The sequence below is a fragment of the Quercus suber genome, unplaced genomic scaffold, assembly GCF_002906115.3.
Source record: "Quercus suber isolate HL8 unplaced genomic scaffold, Cork oak 2.0 scaffold_37, whole genome shotgun sequence".
NCBI lineage: Eukaryota > Viridiplantae > Streptophyta > Magnoliopsida > Fagales > Fagaceae > Quercus > Quercus suber.
In genome coordinates, this window is record NW_027069502.1 from 1,475,832 (window position 1) to 1,498,260 (window position 22,429).

A 22,429-nucleotide genomic window follows, 5' to 3' on the forward strand; every position below is an offset into this window, starting at 1 on the left:
GTCACTCCGATCGGCGAATCATCGGTCTTCTTTCACTGCCATCGTCACTCCGATCGGATCGCCACTCCGATCGGATCATCGGTCTTCTCTCATCGCCATCGCCACTCCGATCGGACCCAGCTCTTCTCTCATCGCCACTCCGATCGGATCATCGCCGTTGGAGGCTCAAGCGGCATGGGCGAGGCCACTCCGATCATCGCCATCGTCATCGCCGCTCCGATCTCACCGATCGCTCTCTCTCTCTCTTTTGGTGGTTGGTTGTTTTGATTGTTGGTGGTTGGCTGATTTTGGTTGATGGTGGTAGGCTGATCGGACTGTGGGTGTGAGATTTGGGATGGGTATGAGATTTTGGTTGATGGTGGTTTTTTCTGGTGTAGTTCGGACCCAGCTCTTCTCTCATCGCCACTCCGATCGGATCATCGCCGTTGGAGGCTCAAGCGGCATGGGCGAGGCCACTCCGATCATCGCCATCGTCATCGCCGCTCCGATCTCACCGATCGCTCTCTCTCTCTCTTTTGGTGGTTGGTTGTTTTGATTGTTGGTGGTTGGCTGATTTTGGTTGATGGTGGTAGGCTGATCGGACTGTGGGTGTGAGATTTGGGATGGGTATGAGATTTTGGTTGATGGTGGTTTTTTCTGGTGTAGGGGCTGATATTGGTTGTAGTGTTTGTTTGATTTTTTTTTTTTTTTGGTAGCAAGTGGCTGATATTGGTGGTCGGTGGTTGATCTGTGGGGGTGGCCGGTGGTTGTGGGCTGTGGCGGTTGAGCTACGGTGTGGGTTGTTGGTGCTGTTGCTGTTGTTGATAATAATGAATTAGAGAATAATATATTATTTTAATGTGTAGTAAATATTATTTTAATGTATAGAATTGAATTATAAAACATCTGATAAATGAGATGTTGTAAAATGATGTGGTAAAATAATAAAGTAGGTGTTTGATGTGGTAAAATGACAAAAATTTTGCAACATCTGATAAGGATGCTCTAAGGGCTTCTTTATTCTCCTGTGGGATGATTGCTAAATCTTTCATTTATTAACTCTTTTGTACGAACAAATAGCAATACCACAATGCTGAAAATGATTAGGATTTGAGAGATTAAAGTTGGTGAGGGCCCATAGATTCCTCTTCTTTATCAGTTGCTAGCTAGTAGTACTGTTTGATTCATCCAACATGTCGTCAATCTCATAGGATACGTCTTTTGAACCAAACCTTCACAGCTTCCTCCTTCACAAACCTTTCCTCTTTATCGTTGAGCACTCTCTGAATACTATGGAATTTGCTTTCAAGCTTTTGGATTTGCTCCTCAACATCTGCAAACACCGTGAACTCTGAAGAAATGATTGAACCAAGCTGATCCATGATATAGTAGAAAGAAACTAAAGCCCGAGCCATACTTGGAAATGAAAGTTTGATATGATTACACAGGAGACTGAAAGAGTTGACAAAGGTGCATGAAACCAAATATAAGGTACAACTTTTCTTCTTCTTCTTTTTCGAATAGATTTTGGCAAGAAAACAGTCCTCTTAGGTGCACAAAATTTCCTAACTTCAGTTCAGAGTCTAAATTTCTTCTCCGTTCTATTTGTGTGTATATGTTTTTTTTAATCTTTATCCACATTCAAACACATTTATTTACATGGAAATTCTATCAAATCGTTGCAGTAACGGAACTATAGTTGGACTAGGGGGGGGGGCAGTGGTCCCCCCTAAATTTTTTCAAAATTTTTTTAGTGTGTATATATATATATATGTGTGTGTGTATTAATTTTAGCAATTTGTTTCAATAAATTTGCACTTTGCCTTCTCAACAATATTATTGATCTTTTTAAAGGCTATAACAAATTTTTATTGATCTAAAATTTGAAATAAATTTAACAATAAAATTTACCAATAACAAACTTAAGCTCAAACAATACCCCAAAACAAACCCACACAAGACACAAACAAAAAATAAAATAAAATAAAAAATTCCTAAGTCAATTCTAACTAGTCTAAGTGAACACCCACGCACATTTGACAACACACAGGACACCCAAAAAAAAAGTATTAAAAAAAAAAAAAAAACGTAACTTTGTAAATTGAGAAGTGTTACGTCCACAACATTTTCACAACAAATCACATGCGGTAAGTTGTTATTAGTTCTAATTTGAATCCACAACTTAAATTACTTTTTTGCTCACTTATAACAACCAATAATAACCTACCACTTACGATTTGTTGTAAAAATGTAATGAAAATATTGTGGACATAACATTTCTCTTCTAAATGAATGCTTACTTGGAGTTTCAAAAAAAAAAAAATTGTTTATACTTTTGGCTCCCTAACTCTAGGCCCTAGCTTCGTCCTGAATCGTTGGTAAATATGACTTTAGTTAATGCATGGGACCAAGTTTGATGCTTAACGTTGCATTATTATAATGGCTTTTGTCTCACTCAATGTCTAACTTTTTTCTTTTTTCTTTTTTTGAGAAAACAATGTCTAACTTTTTAGTTGGCTAATTAAGAAACGTCCCCACTTAATTATTTGAGGCATTCTTGCTTATCAATGCTTTTGTTAAGAGACAGGTTACTTTTGGTGATAAAGGATACTTTTAAAAAAGGAAATAAGATCAACCCCCATAAAAAAAACGAAAGAAAAAGCTTTGTTTGATATACGAAGTGTGCTACTTGGTTTTTACGAGTAGTTCATGAAGTAATAAATTAAAAAAATAAAAAAATAAAATAAAAATAAAATAAAAAAGAAGAAGAGAAGAGCAAAGAGTAGTTCATGAAGTTGTGCTTTTAGTGATGAGATAGCTTTACTTTAATTGTTTATACTTTTGGCTCCCTAACTCTAGGCCCTAGCTTCGTCCTGAATCGTTGGTAAATATGACTTTAGTTAATGCATGGGACCAAGTTTGATGCTTAACGTTGCATTATTATAATGGCTTTTGTCTCACTCAATGTCTAACTTTTTTCTTTTTTCTTTTTTTGAGAAAACAATGTCTAACTTTTTAGTTGGCTAATTAAGAAACGTCCCCACTTAATTATTTGAGGCATTCTTGCTTATCAATGCTTTTGTTAAGAGACAGGTTACTTTTGGTGATAAAGGATACTTTTAAAAAAGGAAATAAGATCAACCCCCATAAAAAAAACGAAAGAAAAAGCTTTGTTTGATATACGAAGTGTGCTACTTGGTTTTTACGAGTAGTTCATGAAGTAATAAATTAAAAAAATAAAAAAATAAAATAAAAATAAAATAAAAAAGAAGAAGAGAAGAGCAAAGAGTAGTTCATGAAGTTGTGCTTTTAGTGATGAGATAGCTTTACTTGTTCAATCTTCGGATTGGGCATCCATAAAGCTAGAAAAATACAAATTAATGTTTAGTCCGGTATAAAAATGGTAAGGTAATCCCAAAATGGAAAAAATATATTATTATAATTTAAGTATTAAATTTTTTTTTAAATGATCCCCTAATAAATGCTCTCGTTATACAATCCTTGACCGGACTCTTATAATTAATTTCATGTATAGATTCTTATATTTGTAAATCCCAATAGGGTTGTCTCGAGATATCCACTGTCTCAAAAGCTTGAGGTCCAACTCTAGTCTATGATCCACCACGAGATACACATCAATTCACACTTACCCTTTCTCTTCAACCCACCAACAAGAATAATGACATTCCACCATTGTTACAAAGTAATGAACTTTTTTATTTTGTACTGTAGTTTTCTTTTTGGGTCCTCCATGATAGGATCCTGAAAACAAGTTATACAAGACATTTGAAGTCAATTCAGCCTTATTAGTTAAAGGGAAATGCTAACGGATGTCTTTAGGGAAATGGTTAACAATACATTTAAAGAAAGCTTTTATGGGAAAAGAAAAAAAAAAAAAAAAAAAAAAAAAAAGAAAAAAGAAGAAGAAGAAGAAGAAGAAGAAGAAGAGAAGAGCAAAGAGTAGTTCATGAAGTTGTGCCTTTAGTGATGAGATAGCTTTACTTGTTCAATCTTCTGATTGGGCATCCATAAAGCTAGAAAAAAACAAATTAATGTTTAGTCCGGTATAAAAATTGTAAGGTAATCCCAAAATGGAAAAAATATATTATTATAATTTAAGTTTTAAAACTTTTTTTAAATGATCCCCTAATAAATGCTCTCGTTATACAATCCTTGACCGGACTCTTATAATTAATTTCATGTATAGATTCTTATATTTGTAAATCCCAGTAGGGTTGTCTCGAGATATCCACTGTCTCAAAAGCTTGAGGTCCAACTCTAGTCTATGATCCACCGCGAGATACACATCAATTCACACTTACCCTTTCTCTTCAACCCACCAACAAGAATAATGACATTCCACCATTGTTACAAAGTAATGAACTTTTTTATTTTGTACTGTAGTTTTCTTTTTGGGTCCTTCATGATAGGATCCTGAAAACAAGTTATACAAGGCATTTGAAGTCAATTCAACCTTATTAGTTAAAAGGAAATGCTAACGGATGTCCTTAGGGGAATGGTTAACAATACATTTAAAGAAAGCTTTTATGAGAAAAGAAAAAAAAAAAACAATTAATGTTTTGACAGCTTTTTCCATTTTCCATAAAAATGGCGTCAAAACTTTCCTAAAATAAATTATTAATCATTACTCTAAAAGCATCCGTTAGCATGACTCATAGTTAAAAACCATTATGTTTTTTAAGTTTATAATTACAACAATCTCTACAATAACCGTGATTTACCTACTAAATTAAACTGTAGATATATATATATATATACATGCGATAGGTTAAACCATTAGATTTAAGTAGATCCAACGATTAAAAAAAGACTATAATTATTACAAATATTCTTATTAGACTCTAATTAATTACCCTTATTTATTACCTTCTAAACCTATCTCTAAACTCAAAAAAAGTTTGACTTCTGACTCTCTCTCTCCCGGTTTCTCTCTCTGCGTTTCTCTCTCTCTTTCTCCTCCACCACCTCAAAAAAAAACCCAAGCTGAACACTAACTAGAGGTACATGAGGTGCTCTGTTTCTAGTTTTCCTTTCTTTTCTAGTTTGTGTGATCTCTGTTTCTTTTCTGGTTTGACTCTTTGCATCTTTCCATCATAATTCACTAGAAACTTTCACATAAAGACGTGGAGAGCCAGAAAAGATGATCCAATTGTCCAAAGCAAACATGATGGTTCGTTCTGGCATTCATAGCCACATAGGTTCCTTTTACATTTGACTTCCACTGCAAACATGAATCACTCATCTAGTTGCGATTATAAAAACTGACCTCTCATTGATAGCAACACACCAACACCAACTTCCAAGGTTGCTTATCACACATTATAAGATATGCAAATAGAGTGGCCAAATTGCATGATCAAAATGTCAATATATTGTTAATTGAAATTATAGTCAACGTCATGATTTTTGGAATTTATATATAATTTTGTGATGCCATTTATATATTGTTAATTGAAATTATCACAAAAACTTGGAAAGTAATCAGAATTACCCAAAAATGAAAGGTATTACTCATAATTTCCTTCCTTGGTCCCTAAAAAGATCTTAAAAAGAAAATTACGGAGCACTCTGATACTAATCCGAATCCAATATCACATCTAGAGTCATGAGTGATAAGAGTCATGACAAACATCCAGGCGACAAACAAAGGGCGCATGGCTCTAAATAGAGACCTAACAATGTAGAATAGAAAGGTGAAAGGTAGGAAAAACAGCGAAGCCACGGGTTTGAACAAGCACCACCACGAGCATAATGCAGCCACAATTGCACTCCCTTTTTCCCTAATAAATTAAAAAAGAGGAAGGATGGATTTGGATTTGGAAGTTGGAACCTGTTGAAGCAATTGGGGTAGGCAGCTCTGAGATGGCTGAGGATATGGCTGTACGCCAGCAACAGCATCTTTGTACGCCATTTATTACCTTTTAAACCTATTTCTAAACTCAAAAAAAGTTTGACTTTTGACTCTCTCTCTCTCTCATTACGTTTCTCTCTCTCTCTCTCTCTCTCTCTGCGTTTCTGTCTCTCTTTCTCCTCCACCACCTCCACAGGTTGCCGGCTAAAAAAAAAAACCTGTGGCTTCGGTGTTTTTCCTGCCTTTCACCTTTCTAGTCTACATTGTTAGGTCTTTGTTCAGAGCCATGCGCCCTCTGTTTGTCGCCTGGATGTTTATCATGACTCTTATCATTCATGACTCTTGATGTGATATTGGATTCGGATTAGTGTCAGAGTGCTTTGTAATTTTCTTTTTAAGATCTTTTCGGGGACCAAGGAAGGAAATTATGAGTAATACCTTTCATTTTTGGGTAATTCTGATTACTTTCAAAGTTTTTGTGATAATTTCAATTAACAATATATAAATGGCATCACAAAATTAAATATAAATTCCAAAAATCATTAAGTTGACTATAATTTCAATTAACAATATATTGACATTTTGATCATGCAATTTGGCTACTCTATTTGCATATCTTATAATGTGTGATAAGCAATTGGAAGCTAGTGTTGGCGTGTTACTATCAATGAGAGGTCAGTTTTTATAATCGCAACTAGATGAGTGATTCATGTTTGCAATGGAAGTCAAATGTAAAAGGAACTTATGTGGCTATGAATGCCAAAACGAACCATCACAATTGCTTTGGATAATTGGATCATCTTTTCTGGCTCTCCATGTCTTCATGTGAATGTTTCTAGAGAATTATGATGGAAAGATGCAAACAGTCAAACCAAAAAAGAAACAGAGATCACACAAACCAGAAAAGAAAGGAAAACTAGAAACAAAGCACCTCACGTACCTCTAGTTAGTGTTCAGCTTGGGTGTTTTTTTTTTCCCCCTGTGGAGGTGGTGGAGGAGAAAGAGAGACAGAGAAACGTAAATGGTAGAGAGAGTGAGAAGTCAAACTTTTTTTAGGTTTAGAAATAGGTTTAGAAGGTAATAAATGAGGGTAATTAATATTAATTAGATTCTAATCAGAATATTTGTAATAATTATAGTCTTTTTTTAACCGTAGGATATACTTATATTCAACGGTTTAAAAAATGTGCACAATGTGTAACTTAAACCTATCTTTATATATATATATATATATTCGATGTGTAAAATGTAATACAAACATGTATTAAGATACTTGAGGCAAGAAATATGTGTGGTGTGTAAATTTTTCTACATTAAAAGATAAAATTATGATATATAGACAAAATAGTTAATAATAAATATTAACTTTATTTTAAATTAATTCAAAATTTTTGTTATAGAATTTTAGTTGAAGTAGAATTTAAATTTCTTGAAACTTAATTAATAGAGTTTTATATAGAGGAACTTTTGATAGTATGATATATAATCAAAATAGTTATATTAACTATTAAATATTATATCAAATTAATTTAAACTCGTTTTAATAGAATTTTTGTTGAAATCGAATTTAAATATTTTGAAATTTAGATAATAGAGCTTACAAAGAGCTACTGTTGGTACTTATGATAGTAAATTTTTTGTTGAAGTGTAGTGTTAAATTTCTTGAATTTTTTCTATTCTTAAATTTCTTGAAAATTAGGTAATAGAGCTTTACATAGAGTAAACAATTGGTACTTCTTTTTGATTTAAACAATTGGTACTTCTGATAATAGAATTTTGGTAGAAGTATAATGTTAAATTTTTTGAATTTTTTTAGCTTTAAATTTCTTGAATTAACTTATATAGTAATAAAGTTTTATGTAGAGATTTTTTTTAACCATAAAGTTTTAAGTAGAATTAATAGTTGGTAATAGAGTTTAATCTACGCTCTATTTGTTTCGGCAATAATGTTTTCTAAAAAGTGAGTCATTTTTCAAAAAAAAAAAATTATTTATAAAACTATCCCATTTTCCTATGCCTGGTAGCAGCTTTAATTGGGTTGGAAAAACAATTTTCTAACTTCCCTTATTTAACTTGCTATGAAATAGAGTTATTTTCTATATAAAAAAAAAATAGTGGAAAACAATATCTAATAATAAGCCATACTTTTTAGTTGATCAAAGATAATTTTCCTTTAACTCATTTTTTCTGATGCTACCAAACACTAGAAAATATAAAAAATTATCTTTACATAATGTTTTTCATCGAAATAGATGAAGCATTAATAATGAAAGAAAGTCACATAAAAATATAATAATGAAACAAAGTGTAGACATGCATTTGTCGCAAAGAGAGAAGATATCCACTTGATTAAGATCTAAATTTAATTATATGATATAATATGATTTTGGGATATTCCAAATTTTCTCTTGTTATTCCATTTTGTGATGAAATTTAAATCTATTATCCTAATTCTTTTTAGATGAAATATTATCCTCATTTGAGAAAAAGCCATCACCTCTTATAGGATTAGCCTAGATCCGCGTGCTTATGGGATAATACATTAAAGGATGCATGCAAAACTTATAAGATTTATTTTGAGAAAAGGAAATAGAAGCAAATTGTAAGATTTGATCAGTCGTAAGTTGTAACTTTTAAGACAATCTTGCTATACTATCGCATACCCTTGGTGCGATGGTTACTCCACAAGTATAAGTGCTTGTGGGGTGTGGGGAGTAAAGGCCAGAATTCAAACCTCTAGGAGAGAGTTTCACACACATACACTTAGATCAGGCTAGAGTAGAATTTTTATCTTGTAATAATATATAATAATAAATAAATAAAAAAGACAATCTTGCTCCAAACATCTCATGGGCAAACACAGCCATAATTATCAAAACTATAACGAAGTGGGGTTCTAACTAGCTCAGGTAAAGTCTCTTGTCGTTGAGTAAGAAATTTGAAATTCAAGCTCCGCCTACACCAAAAACCAATTGGTATCTTGGCATAATAATAAAGGGCAATTATTATGAATCAGACGCTATAGATTAAAATTCTATTGTATCTATAATGAATATATGCACACTGGTCTTGAATTTTGTTATATACCTTATTCAATGATGAGTGTTATAAAACTAATATGAAAAATGCCAAAGTTACGATCAATTTACAAAAGACAAACTAAAGTGGTGAAGAATGTGATTTGTGCCCATGTCACCTTAATAACATAATAAGTAAATGTCCTAATTACCTTTTTGCGATTATTGGAACATCAATTTTTAAGATTTATTTAGTAAAAGTTTTTAGTATCACTAACAATGCTCAATCAATAATACAAATAGAAAAAAGCGAAGTTAGCTGAAAATTTAAAGCTCAGTTGTAAATTAAATAAGTAAAATTTTGAATGTGATAAGTATTTGTGTAGATTAAGATTAAATTAATCAACAATAGAAACATCTATATATGTATATATACACATGCGTGCAACACTTTGCTTAGGCTCAGACAATGAAGATTGATGAATTAATGATGATAAAGAGAGTTTAAAACCATCTTTCTCCACCTTTTTCTTGCAAATTGAAGCTCTCTAAGTTCAACTAAAATGGCTCAAATTGTTGGTATTGTTGGGAAGAAAGCACCTTGGGGAGATTCCAATTGAAACCTTAATATAAAATATAAAAATATCATTTAACCCAAAAACAAAAGTCTGGACCCAATTATGTTATATTAATCCCTTAACTTCTTTAGTAATTTCTATGTGGGACTTTTACTGACGTGTATTCGTAACAGGTACAGATGAGATATATAGATACTGAGAATTAAGTTGGCAGAATTAGGAAGACGTATTAGATCATCTTTTTTGCATCATACCTCGAGTTTCCAAAGAAGTTGAGGATTGGGTTCTAAAAAGCGTGATGGCTGAGTATGACTCGCAGTGGGCTGCAATTGAGAGATTGCCTACCTTTGAGCGGCTGAGATCATCCTTATTTGACAATAATGGTGATGTTGGTGATACTGATAATAAAGGAAAAAGGGCGATAGATGTTACCAAGCTTGGAGCTCAAGAACGCCATCTCTTCATAGAGAAGCTCATTAAGCACATTGAGCATGACAACCTTCACTTGTTGAGAAAAATAAAAAACAGGATAGACAAGTAATTCTTTTACTCACTTTTTTTTTCTTGTAAAAATCATGCCTAAGTATATACAAGCAACATATGTATGTAGAATCAATTTGAATGGAATTGATGTCATAGCAACTAAGTCATACATAGAGAAGCAAAAGCTTGCATGCTAGAATTGAATTCCCATACCATGTTGCTGTTCATTGCTCTTGCTATCTTTTTCATTGCTCAACGAGTTAGTGTTTTTTTCCATGAATAATGAACAGTTCATTTGTCTGAATTATTTTTTTTTTGAAGCTTACCAAAAAATGAATTGTTTTTACAGTGTTGGTGTAAAATTGCCTACTGTGGAGGTGAGATACAAAAATTTGCGTGTGGAGGCTGAATGTGAGGTGGTTCACGGCAAGCCCCTTCCAACACTATGGAATTCTCTTAAAAGCATACTCTCTGTAAGTATTTTCATTTTTGGAGAGTAATTCAAAGTTGGATTTATGGATTTTTAGCTTTGACATAGAAGTTTTAAAAAACAAAAAATAAAAATAAAAGGCATCATGGGGTATAAATATGCATATACACATGCATGTTTGTGTCTCAGTATGACCATCTTAGAGCAAAGAAAATGGGATTAAATTTTGTCATTTGTTATATTTTCATACTTTTATGTAATTTTCATAATTTTAGGATTCTATTTTCTTGATTTTAGGTGATTTTAAGGTTTTCCTTATCAAATTAGAGTCATGTCTATTTTGAAATATTTCTACTTAAAAATAAAGTTTTTAGGAGCCTTTATATAGGCTTACAATTTGTAAAACAAAAATAACAATTTGTTTTCAATAATTTAATATAAAAAATATGGCTCTCTATTTCTGATGGATACTAGAGTTTTTTTCTTGAGACTACAAGAAGCGTTCCTTATAGATTTAATGGTTTACATCTAACTAGAACGATATCTAACACCTTTACACTTTTCATTCTGCATCAATAACCAAGAAGTAACCTGGGTTTTCTGAATCTTGCTGAATTGTATAACCTACAGTTTATGAATAGTTTATTTATTTTATCTAAAATAAAAATATGCTACAGTTATTAGCTTATTATATAACATGTATGAATATTGGAAAATCAAGGTTGTCTTCTTTCTTTCTTAACAGGTTTTCACTAAGCTGCCAGGTTCAAAGTCAAGTCAAACCAAGATAAGCATCATCAATGACGTTTGTGGTATCATAAAGCCAGGAAGGTAAGCTATAGCCTATATACAGAAATAATTGAAATTGAGTTCCTCACTTTGTTGGTCTGTCTTTATATCTTGTTTAAATGGCATCTTTCTTGCAGGATACTTCTAGGTGGTATCATATACAGAAATTTTATTAAGAAAAAAAAAACCTTTGTATGATTTAGATTGGTGTATTAAGGAAATTTTGAGGACTTGTAGTATATTTTTTAGATATGTGAGGGACATGTAATTGGGTAGTCATGCTTTATTCATTGGAGGTGCTTATTTAGCACAGACTTTTCAGTTGGAAAAGATATTATACTGTGATTTCTTATCACCTAGTGCTATCCCATTTTTATGAAATCTTCATTGATACAATACCTCTATACATAAATTTATAATGCTTTGGAGTGGGGAACATTGTCCCTTCACATTGAAATACTTACTAGAATCTGTAACACATTTTCATACTATACACTCCGAAGTTTTTTTTTTTTTAGGGCACATTAAAAATTCACTATAATTTTACAACATTCTCAAATTATACTAGAATTCTACAATTTCACTACAATTTTTGTTGTGTTCCTAGCTTCAATGGTTTTTTTTTTAACAATAGAGAGAACTGAAAAATGTGCTTTAATGAGGCTAGAAATGTGTTTACATGGCCTTACCTTTCTTGCAGGATAACTCTACTGCTTGGTCCCCCGGGTTGTGGGAAGACCACCCTTTTAAAGGCTCTATCAAGGAATCTAAACCAATCTCTCAAGGTTTCACACTCACAATAATTGCAATGCAAATTACAGAATGATCACTACAGAAAAGATCAAGAAAAGCTCAAAGCAATACCTATGTAGATCCTAACATTTTAAATTTATAATGTTAAAATAGAAAGAATAAAATAAAACACATAAAAAAAGAAAGTAGAAATAAGATAATCTATTAACAAAGTTTGGCTTGATGGCCTATGTCTACAGCGGAAAGACAATGAGTCACATCTTTGCTATATTGAACTATATGTTACAATATTTAATGTAGGGTATATATAAAAATAGATTAGACTTAGTATAGTAAGCCTAAACCACAATAATCCAATGCATTACAAAACCACAATAGCCTATGGTGTTATACATCATGGCTTATGTATTTATGGTAATTTATTGTAACATCCCCATCAAAATCAAGTGTAAACTTGAAGACAACTTGAATTTGGAATATACGCTCATGAAGGAAACCATGTCCATGAAGACCAGAGGACAACTATTATGTTCAAAGGATGGCTACACCAGTGGCCTGGAGTTGCCAACATGTTCAAGTGAGCGAAGGCGTAGGCCATTGGCTTGGTTAGAAGAACTTTCTAGCAGAGTGTGAGAAGGGTTTTCGGCTGATTTTTGGTATGCTCTGGTCAATAATACTTCCTAGAAGGAATTCTAAAATATAGAGGAATTCTCAAAATTCTAGCTATTATACCTAAAAAAGTAGTTGGGATTGAGAGTGAGAGATAAAAAATATTATGGTAATTTCCTAATATATGCTAACATATAAAACTGAAATATCAAAGTCTATATGCTATACCGACTTATAGCAAACTGACCCCTTAGCTACTTGTGAAAATATTGTAAGATTTTGTTGTGGCCATAGAAGAACTTTTAAATTATACCTATGTCCTTGTGTTAACAATTAAAATATGTGAGACAAATACTTCAGTGTGTAATGTAAGTGTTGTATTATATGCCTTTCTCCTTTTCTCTAATAGATTACTGGGGAAATTTCTTACAATGGATACAAGCTAGAAGAGTTTGTTCCCCAAAAGACTTCATCCTATATTAGCCAAAATGACCTGCACATTCATGAGATGACTGTGAGGGAAATACTGGATTTTTCAGCACGTTGTCAAGGTGTAGGAAGCCGAGCAGGTAACTTTTCCTTAGAGATTCTCCTTAAAGATGATTCAGTTATAGATTCCCTATCAATTCATAACAATGATGATGATAATAATAATAATACTTGTTTTTGGCCTAATGAAGAGGTTATGGTGGAGGTCAGTGAAAGGGAGAAGGAAGCTGGAGTTGTTCCAGATCCAGACATAGACACTTACATGAAGGTAACTATTGCATCTCTAGTCTTCTTTTCCTTCATGTCTGTGAACTTATCTGTACTGCTATAGCATCATTCAAATACTGTTCTTTATATGTATGAAGGGGACATGCCGAGTACTTTGGCTATGTGAGAAATTAATAAGGTCAAAATACATCCCTTTGTTTTGATCAACAAACACGGTCATGGGCCTTGTAGCTCAATTGGCACTTCCTGGTGTTTCTAACAAAGACATCCAAGATTCAAATCCCTCCTCCCCAACTATAAAATTAGCAAAAGGGAAAAAAATGGAATCAAATCCCACCCAAATCCATTAGATAAATATTTTGTGAAATTGGAAAAAAAAAAAAAAAATTCTGATAATGTCAAAAAGTATTGATGGAATCCTTGAGGCTGAATCCCCTTACTTTGAGGAAATTCTCTGCTGTACATGGAAACAATCATAGCCATAGCAAAAGACATAGCAATGTGTGAGAGTTTGATCATCCAATTCACATCTTCAAACTAAAGACGGCTTCCTTCAAACCACCTCGAGTATGGGGCGAGATGTTAGTGTATAGACTCATTTATCATATTATCACATTTTGCACATGTTATTGGCGTATCTTATTTTGCACATGTTAGCCCTTGATTGTAACTAAAATTTAGGAACATTACTTGTCCTTAATTTTAGTCCAATCAAGAGATCCTCAAAGGTACTTTAGCATATTTATATATATGCTTCCTTGAACGCAGATTCTTTCAGAATAGTTTTATTCCGTAATTTTTCTGTCTCTTTGTTTCAACATACTCCTTGTTTGCAAATTTGATAGTGCACACAATGTAATTGAACATGTTCCTTTATTAGAACATGTAACATTGCAATCCTAGGTTCTACGTGTGCATTATCATGCAAGTCAAAGTAAAGCAATGTGCAGCATAGTAAAGTTAGTGCAACTATTGATTGAAGTTACAAAACTCTAATATCTTTAGGTACAATAATTATTATGCAAGTTCATTTAAAGTATCGTGCACCACAGTCATGTCATTCTATGATATTCTTTTGTTCCTACCTCTTGATGGTATTCATAAGTTATATTTTGCTATATTAATCTTACCATTTTCTCTGACAGGCAATTTCTGTCAAAGGACTAAAAGGAAGCCTTCAAACAGATTACATATTAAAGGTCACTCTCTTTTAACTAAGCTAAAAGAAAAGCTTATATCTTGTAATTCCTATACTGATGCATGCCTTACCAGTTTATGTCTATTGCTGCCTTGGCTTCTCAGATTCTTGCACTTGATATCTGTGCTGACACTCTAGTTGGAAATGCCATGAGGAGAGGTATCTCTGGTGGTCAGAAAAAAAGATTGACTACCGGTAGTTTGAATAATAGAATGATAGTTGTTCTGTTATTTACTAGTGTTACTGAGATAGCTAAATCCCAATTTCAGCTTACAATTTTGAGTTTTCACCACAAGGAATTAAATTAAAATTTGGCAGGGGAGATGATTGTAGGTCCTACAAAAGCCCTGTTTATGGATGAAATAACAAATGGTTTAGACAGTTCCACTGCATTTCAAGTTGTTACTTGTCTTCAGCAGATGGCGCATATCACAGATGCTACTGTACTGGTTTCACTTCTTCAGCCAGCACCAGAAACCTTTGATCTTTTTGATGACCTTATTTTAATGTCAGAAGGGAGGATTGTGTATCATGGTCCACGTGATCATATTCTAGAATATTTTGAGGATTGGGGTTTTAGGTGTCCTGAGAGGAAAGGGGTTGCTGATTTTGTCCAAGAGGTAAGTACATAAAAGCCTTATATATATATATATATATTTAAAGCTTTTGTTTCTTTAAAAAAAAATTTGTCCTATCTTTATGCAGGTTATCTCTAGAAAAGATCAAGCACAGTACTGGTATCACATGGAAGTACCTTACAGTTATGTTTCAGTTGATATGTTCTCTAGGAAGTTCAAGGAATCTCCTTATGGAAAGAAGCTAGATGAGGAGCTCTCGGAGCCATATGATAAATCCCAAAGCCATAAGGACGCTCTTTCCTTTAGCGTGTATTCTCTTTCTAAATGGGAACTTTTTAGAGCATGTGCATCAAGGGAGCTTCTTCTCATGAAAAGGAATTCTTTCATATATATCTTCAAAACAACTCAGGTTAGGAAATGTACTTTTGTATTAAAACTGATTCTCATTCTTCCCATTGCAGTCATGTTCTTTATTTCCTTTGTCAAAGGCCCTGCAAATCTGAAACTCGCTTTGGTCTCTTCTATCTGCAGCTTTTTGTCATTGGATGCATCACAATGACTGTATTTTTACAGACTCAGATGGATATTGATGTTCTTCATGCAAATTACTATATGGGTGCCCTGTTTTATTCTCTTAACATACTTCTTGTTGATGGACTTCCAGAGTTGGCCATGACTCTTCAAAGGCTTGAAGTATTTTACAAACAAAAAGAATTCTGTTTTTACCCAGCTTGGGCATATGCAATCCCAGCAAGTGTTTTAAAGGTTCCACTTTCATTTGTGGAATCTCTAGTTTGGACATCTCTTACTTATTATGTAATTGGATATAGTCCTGAGGCCAAAAGGTGAACTTGACATGAAAATTTGTAAATTTACTTGTGCATTTCCCCGTATTTTTGGTTCATCAATTAGTGTTCTTGTTTTAAATATTTTTATCTTTTTTTTTTTATTTATAGAAATCAATGTTTTATCTTTCTTGTCTAGTAAAAATAAATGAAGTTAACCTTTAATTTATATAGCTGTCCAAAATTTGGAATGTAAGTGCAGAAGCAGTCTCAGTTTCTTTTTGTTATGACTCTAATAATTTTCTTTGTTTTCAGGTTCTTCTGCCAGTTCATTCTTCTTTTCGCGGTGCACTTATCTTCATTATCAATGTTTCGTTTCGTGGCTGCAGTCTTCCGGACTCATACTTTTGCCATGACTGCTGGTAGTTTGGCAGTATTTTTACAGTTTGTATTTGGTGGCTTCATTATCACTCAACGTAAGGTTATCATACCTCTTCTCCAATCTCATTCTAATATAACCAGTTGAGAGGATCAGCTGTGTTTTTTGTTTCAGCTTCTATGCCTGTTTGGTTGAAGTGGGGTTTCTGGGTTTCTCCCCTGACATATGGAGAAATAGGCCTTTCTTTGAATGAATTTCTTGCCCCACGATGGCAAAAGGTGAGTCTCTCATTGCATACCAAAAAATCCAGTCTATTTTATGCTGATACAACTGCTCAAGAGCAAGGGGCAGACCTAGTGATTTTATGGCTCTTCCAAAGAGATCAACAATGAAATCCAATCAGATAAATTCTCAAATGTCCTCACTAATTATTAGTGTCTTTATTTACGTATGTTATTTTAATTTGAATCTCAAACTTTTGTCCCAACTATATAAATCTTATTTCCTGTCACAATGTATAAAGTTGATGGGCCAAACCTTTCTTGGAATGTGGAAGTTCAAATCCTTCTTCACTATCTCCATCCACCCACTTCTGCCTTTTCTAATCTAAGCCAATTTTTTGTTAGCTTATGCAAATTCAAAAATTCTTCTTCACTAATTACTTCCACCCACTTTTGCCTTCTTTTAGAATATTAGCCAGTAAGTCATAATGTTGTATTGGGGCTTCATTACTTCTAAAGCACTGAAAGTTCAATAGATTTTCTTGTAATATCACTTATTAATTGTAACAAATCTTAGCTGGCCTTATACAGTAGCAACTAAAGTAGTGAATACTTCAATTACAACCAAACGTTGTAGACTACAGATTATGTGCTTATACTAGCTAGTATGCCACTAATTTCAGATGTGAGGCATGTGCACCAATAATCCTGCTATAAACCTTCTAACTGTCTGCCATTTCTATAATTAACTTTGACATTAACATCCTGAGTAAATAGATGGTCTTACCTACTAAGTTTACTTTCCTTTCTTGTCTGTAGATGCTTTCCACAAACACTACGATAGGGCAAGAAATACTTAAAAGCCGAGGGTTAAACTTTGATGGATATCTTTATTGGATATCACTGGGTGCCCTATTTGGATTCACAATAGTTTTCAACATTGGATACATCTTGGCCTTAAGCTTCTTGAAGTGTAAGTTTGTCTTAATTTTTATTATATTTTAACTTAAACAGCAATGAAACAATAGCTAGATGTTGATTCATCCTCATTTAATAAACATTCAGCTCCTGGATCATCTCGTGCTATTATCTCACATGAAAAGCTTTCCGAAATACGAGGAAGTGAAGATTCACATGATGGTACCCATCTGGACAAAAAGTCTAGAAATTCTCCTCCACTGACTACTATTGAACCAAAGAAAGGTTTTATCAATTTTATTATTCTTTTGCTTATTCTTCAGATCATTACCTCTCCATAGACTAGTATTGAACCAAATTAAGGTTTGCCAATATTTCTCTAGCGTTTTAATGAGTTTCCTGTCTTAATTAACAGGTAGGATGGTCTTACCTTTTACACCCTTAACAGTAGTGTTTCAAGATGTGCAGTACTCTGTTGACACCCCCTTGGTATCACAATTAACTTCGTATAAGTTTCTGGTGGTTGCTATAATAGTTGTGCACTATCATGTTAATTCCTGTCTTTATCTTTTCTTTTTGGCTCCCAGGAAATGAGAGAAAATGGATTCACCAACAAAAAACTCCAAATTCTTTCTGATATTATGGGTGCATTGAGGCCGGGCGTTCTTACAGCATTGATGGGTGTCAGTGGAGCTGGGAAAACAACTCTTCTGGATGTCCTAGCAGGAAGAAAGACCAATGGCTATATTGAAGGGCAAATAAAGATTGGAGGGTATCCCAAGGTCCAAGAAACATTTGCTAGGGTGTCAGGTTATTGTGAACAAATAGATATACATTCTCCTCAAATCACAATTGAAGAATCAGTGATATTTTCTGCTTGGCTACGACTGTCTCCTCAGATAGACACAAAAACTAAAGCTGTAAGTTCTCCAGGCACTGGCATCAATCAAAGATTTGGTTTTATATTCATTATTGAGATAATAATTTGTCAGATCTGCTGTGGCATGTCATGCAGGAATTTGTAAATGAAGTCCTAGAGACCATTGAGCTTGATGGAATAAAGGATGCTTTAGTAGGCATACCTGGCGTTACTGGTCTATCAAATGAGCAGCGCAAGCGGCTTACAATAGCTGTGGAGCTTGTTGCAAACCCCTCTATTATCTTCATGGATGAACCAACAACTGGATTGGATGCAAGAGCAGCTGCAATTGTCATGCGAGCTGTGAAGAATGCAGCTGATACAGGAAGAACAATTGTTTGTACCATCCACCAACCAAGTATTGACATATTTGAAGCATTTGATGAGGTTAAAAAAATACTATTTTTTTAACATTTTAAAATTAAAATTGTAAATAGAATTTACTTTTGAAAACAAGAAGCGGTGCTCCATTGCTTCTAGGAGTGCTATTAATCTTAGGAATAAATGCATAAGTACTGGAGAGCTAAATAAAGGCCTAAGAGGTTTTACTTTTGGCTACAATGGAGAAAATAATGCACTCCATTGTGGAGCAACCAGATTATAATTATATAAGCTCCATTCCAACCTGCTACCCAAAAAGAGAATATGAGACCTAGTGTCGGATAGTATTGTATCTTGAAGAGTTACTTATCCGATGCTTCTCTTGCTTTTGCAGTTAATTCTTCTAAAAACTGGTGGACACTTGATTTACTCTGGACAACTAGGAGAGCATTCAAGTAGCATTATAGAATATTTTGAGGTCCATTTCCTGTAACAATATATTTATCCTCTGCATTTTCCTCTTTTATCTTCTTTTAGTAATACTATTTTCTTCAACTAGTTAAGTGGATAAATCTTCTTGTTACTCAACTTATATAATGACAGAGTATTCCTCGAGTTCCAAAGATTAGAAATAATTACAATCCGGCAGCATGGATGTTAGACGTCACTTCTACATCTACAGAAGCAAAACTTGGCATAGATTTTGCTCTGAAGTACAGAGAATCTGCTTTATACGAGTGAGTTGCTGAGTTCAATTATGAATGTCATTGGTTTTGATGTCACATAATGTCAAATAATGTGTTTCTATTTCAAAAGTAACTTTGATGATGCAGAATTCTATCATACTTATTCCTAATGTTGGATAATAAGATCAAAAGAAGCAAACAATTTGCTTGGCATCTGTTCTGAAAAGCATTGGGTGGCCCAGTATTATATTTTTCCTTCCTTATGCGACCTCAATGGGAACAAACTCAATTATTGGGATCTAAAAGTATACGGCATAAAATAGAAAATATAACAATCTGTTGTGAGACAGATCAGGGTTTAGAACGGACATGTTGTATTTGTATTACGCGGATCTCTCTCTTTCCAAAATCTCGAGTTAATTATTAGAATATGCAATCTGTTATGGCGGTTTTTCTATGTCAGAGTTGTAGCCATATGATGACTAGATTGCAGGTGAATTTAGTGTAAACTATTCCTAACAAGCTTTTTGCTGAATTCCAAGTAGAAACTTTGCCTTGGTTTGATTATTTTGAGCCAAATCAATGTGTGTGAGATATCAGTAAAAAACCTTTATTTGATTTGTAACGGAGCTTAGAAAGCTCTCTCTCTCTCTCTCTCTCTCTCTCTGTTTATGTGTATGTGTCTGGATGTAGGTTAGAAGGTATCAAGATTGTGCTAATCTCTCTTAAAGCCATCTATTGTGTCGGTGTGGAGTAAAATAGTGTCCTTAAGATGAATGATCTACATTTGACATGTATTGGCATTTTTGAAACTTCAATTGAGACTCCTACTATTATCCCATTTGCAGAAAAAACAAGGAGCTCGTAAGGCAGCTGAGTAGTCCACCTCCTGGTTCAAGAGATCTGTATTTTCCTACCCTCTTTTCACAAAATGGTTGGGGACAATTCAAATCTTGCCTATGGAAACAGCATTTGGCTTATTGGAGGAGTCCTGCATACAACTTGATGCGTATCGTATTTGCACTTATATCAGCTTTAATTTTTGGGGTACTATATTGGAACCAAGGAAAAAAAATGTAAGTTTCAATATGTTTAAGTTTTCCACTCTCTTTAGAAAAATGCTTACAGCATGAGATAACTACTAGTAATAGTGACATTGGACAAATCAAATTTGTAGTGTGAGACTACAATGAGAGTGCCACTTATGAAGTTTGTTAAACGTGATTCTTACAATTGTAGATCTTCACTTTGCTTAAGATAGATTACATCTGTAAGATATATAAATTTCTCTATATGATAAAAGACTTGACTATTATTTTACTTACAGAAATAACCAGCAGAATGTATTCAATATATTTGGGGCAATGTACTCAGCTGTGATCTTCTTGGGCATAAGTAACTGCACAAAAGTCCTACCATATGTTGCTACAGAGCGAACTGTTATGTATCGGGAAAAATTTGCAGGGATGTACTCTTCATGGGCTTATTCACTTGCACAGGTATAATTTTTTTCAAACTGATTGAATTTAGTGTAGATTTGATTTCAAGATATTATTTGTAAACCAAAATGAAGTCAATTTTATGTGTGATGAATCTTGCTAGATCTTTGACAGTGACAACATGAATACCCAGTGGAATATGGGGCTGTTTAACAAACATGTTCATGAGAAATTTATGACCTCTTTGCTGTATATGTTCTACTGGTTAATGCCACTTGTGTAGTATACTGTCAACATTGATCCAAAAAAGGAAGGGGAGAGAGAGAGAGAGAGAGACAATGTTAAGATATTGATAGGGCCACTTGTTTTTTCCTTTTTTTCAGCTTATAAAGTGATGGATAATAATTTTGTAGGTGATAGTGGAAGTTCCCTATCTCTTCATTGAAACTGTCATATTCGTGATGATCATATATCCAATGATTGGATATTATGGGTCAGCTTATAAGGTTTCCTGGTACTTCTATGTCACATTTTGTTCCTTGCTGTACTACAATTATCTTGGAATGCTACTTGTTTCATTCACACCAAACTACATGGTAGCTACGATTTTGTCTTCGGGATTCTACACAACATTCAACCTTTTTGCTGGTTTTTTGATTCCTAAACCGGTAAGGTTGCCAAACTCTGTCTCCATTCAGGCCATAGTGTATGTGTGATTGTGAAAACTTATGAATATATGGTTGAACCAATTATGTTGTACTACTCTTGCAGCAAATTCCAAAATGGTGGATCTGGTTGTATTATCTGACTCCTACATCTTGGTCGCTAAATGGATTGCTTACTTCACAGTATGGAGATATAAATAAGGACATCATGGTATTTGGAGAAACCAAAACTGTTGTGGCCTTCTTAAAAGATTACTTTGGGTTTCACCATGATCAATTACCTCTTGTGGCGATTGTTCTCATTGCCTTCCCCCTTGTTTTTGCTTCCTTGTTTGCATATTTTATAGCACAATTAAACTTTCAGCGTAGGTAAATTTTTTATTGTTCCTGTGGAGGATGGAGAAGTTGTACACAGTCAACAATCCTTCTTGTAACTAATGTGCCGATCATTTAAGTAATCAATGATGCTATGTAAATTTGTTGTGTTTTTTTAAGATCTATTGTAATTGAACAAGTTAAACTTATGTTTGTATGAGATTTATACATTAGAAGCTATCAAGCTTTGTTAAATCAAGAATTTACAACTTGCACTGTGTATGAATTGCCTTGCCAAGATGTTACACCTATACAAACTGTGTTTCGGTGGAATTGCAACTTGTTTACTAAGATTTTAAACTCAGATAGCCACAGTAAAATGATGTTGAGCAATTTTTATAGTAGTAATATACAAATTCGTAATGATAATTACAGAATTATAGTGTTACACACTTCCACTTCTTAAATAATATGAACAACTAACAGAAAAGCACCAAAAAAAAAAAAATTTTTTTTTTTTTTTTTTTTTTTCAATTGCCTTCTACAACCTCACAGTGTGATATTTTGATGCAGAAGTCACAGACTCACAGTAACACTTTAGCACCTTACCTGTACATATAGAACAACATAAAAATTGATAGCACAAGGAAGTGATCACTGAAACATTGACCACTGGAAAGAAGCATCAACCAACAAAGAAATAGTGCATGCCACCTCAGACACCAAGTAGGATGAAAAAAGAAGAGAGTATAATGTTATTACTTAATCACTTCAAGTA

General features: G+C 33.6%; 1 protein-coding gene across 2 annotated transcripts; it reads left to right on the plus strand.

Moving 5' to 3' along the window:
• The first annotated feature begins 1,171 nt into the window (after positions 1-1,171).
• Positions 1,172-21,890, plus strand: LOC111983959 (pleiotropic drug resistance protein 3). 2 transcript variants are annotated; one of them, XM_065770921.1, is made up of 25 exons: positions 1,172-1,470; positions 9,620-9,983; positions 10,279-10,402; positions 11,105-11,190; positions 11,849-11,933; positions 12,920-13,079; positions 13,191-13,267; positions 14,373-14,426; positions 14,530-14,620; positions 14,744-15,045; positions 15,131-15,412; positions 15,535-15,848; positions 16,104-16,264; positions 16,342-16,445; positions 17,208-17,361; positions 17,454-17,591; positions 17,722-17,795; positions 17,894-18,226; positions 18,322-18,612; positions 18,941-19,024; positions 19,150-19,283; positions 20,081-20,308; positions 20,560-20,731; positions 21,085-21,339; positions 21,443-21,890. In XM_065770921.1, exons 2-25 carry the CDS (start codon positions 9,745-9,747, stop codon positions 21,707-21,709), a joined length of 4,209 nt encoding a protein of 1,402 aa, XP_065626993.1. In that variant the 5' UTR covers positions 1,172-1,470; positions 9,620-9,744; the 3' UTR covers positions 21,710-21,890. The 2 variants fall into 2 exon arrangements, with proteins under 2 accessions (XP_065626993.1, XP_065626994.1); XM_065770922.1 differs by having other exon boundaries at positions 14,530-14,584.
• The last annotated feature ends 539 nt before the right edge of the window (positions 21,891-22,429 follow it).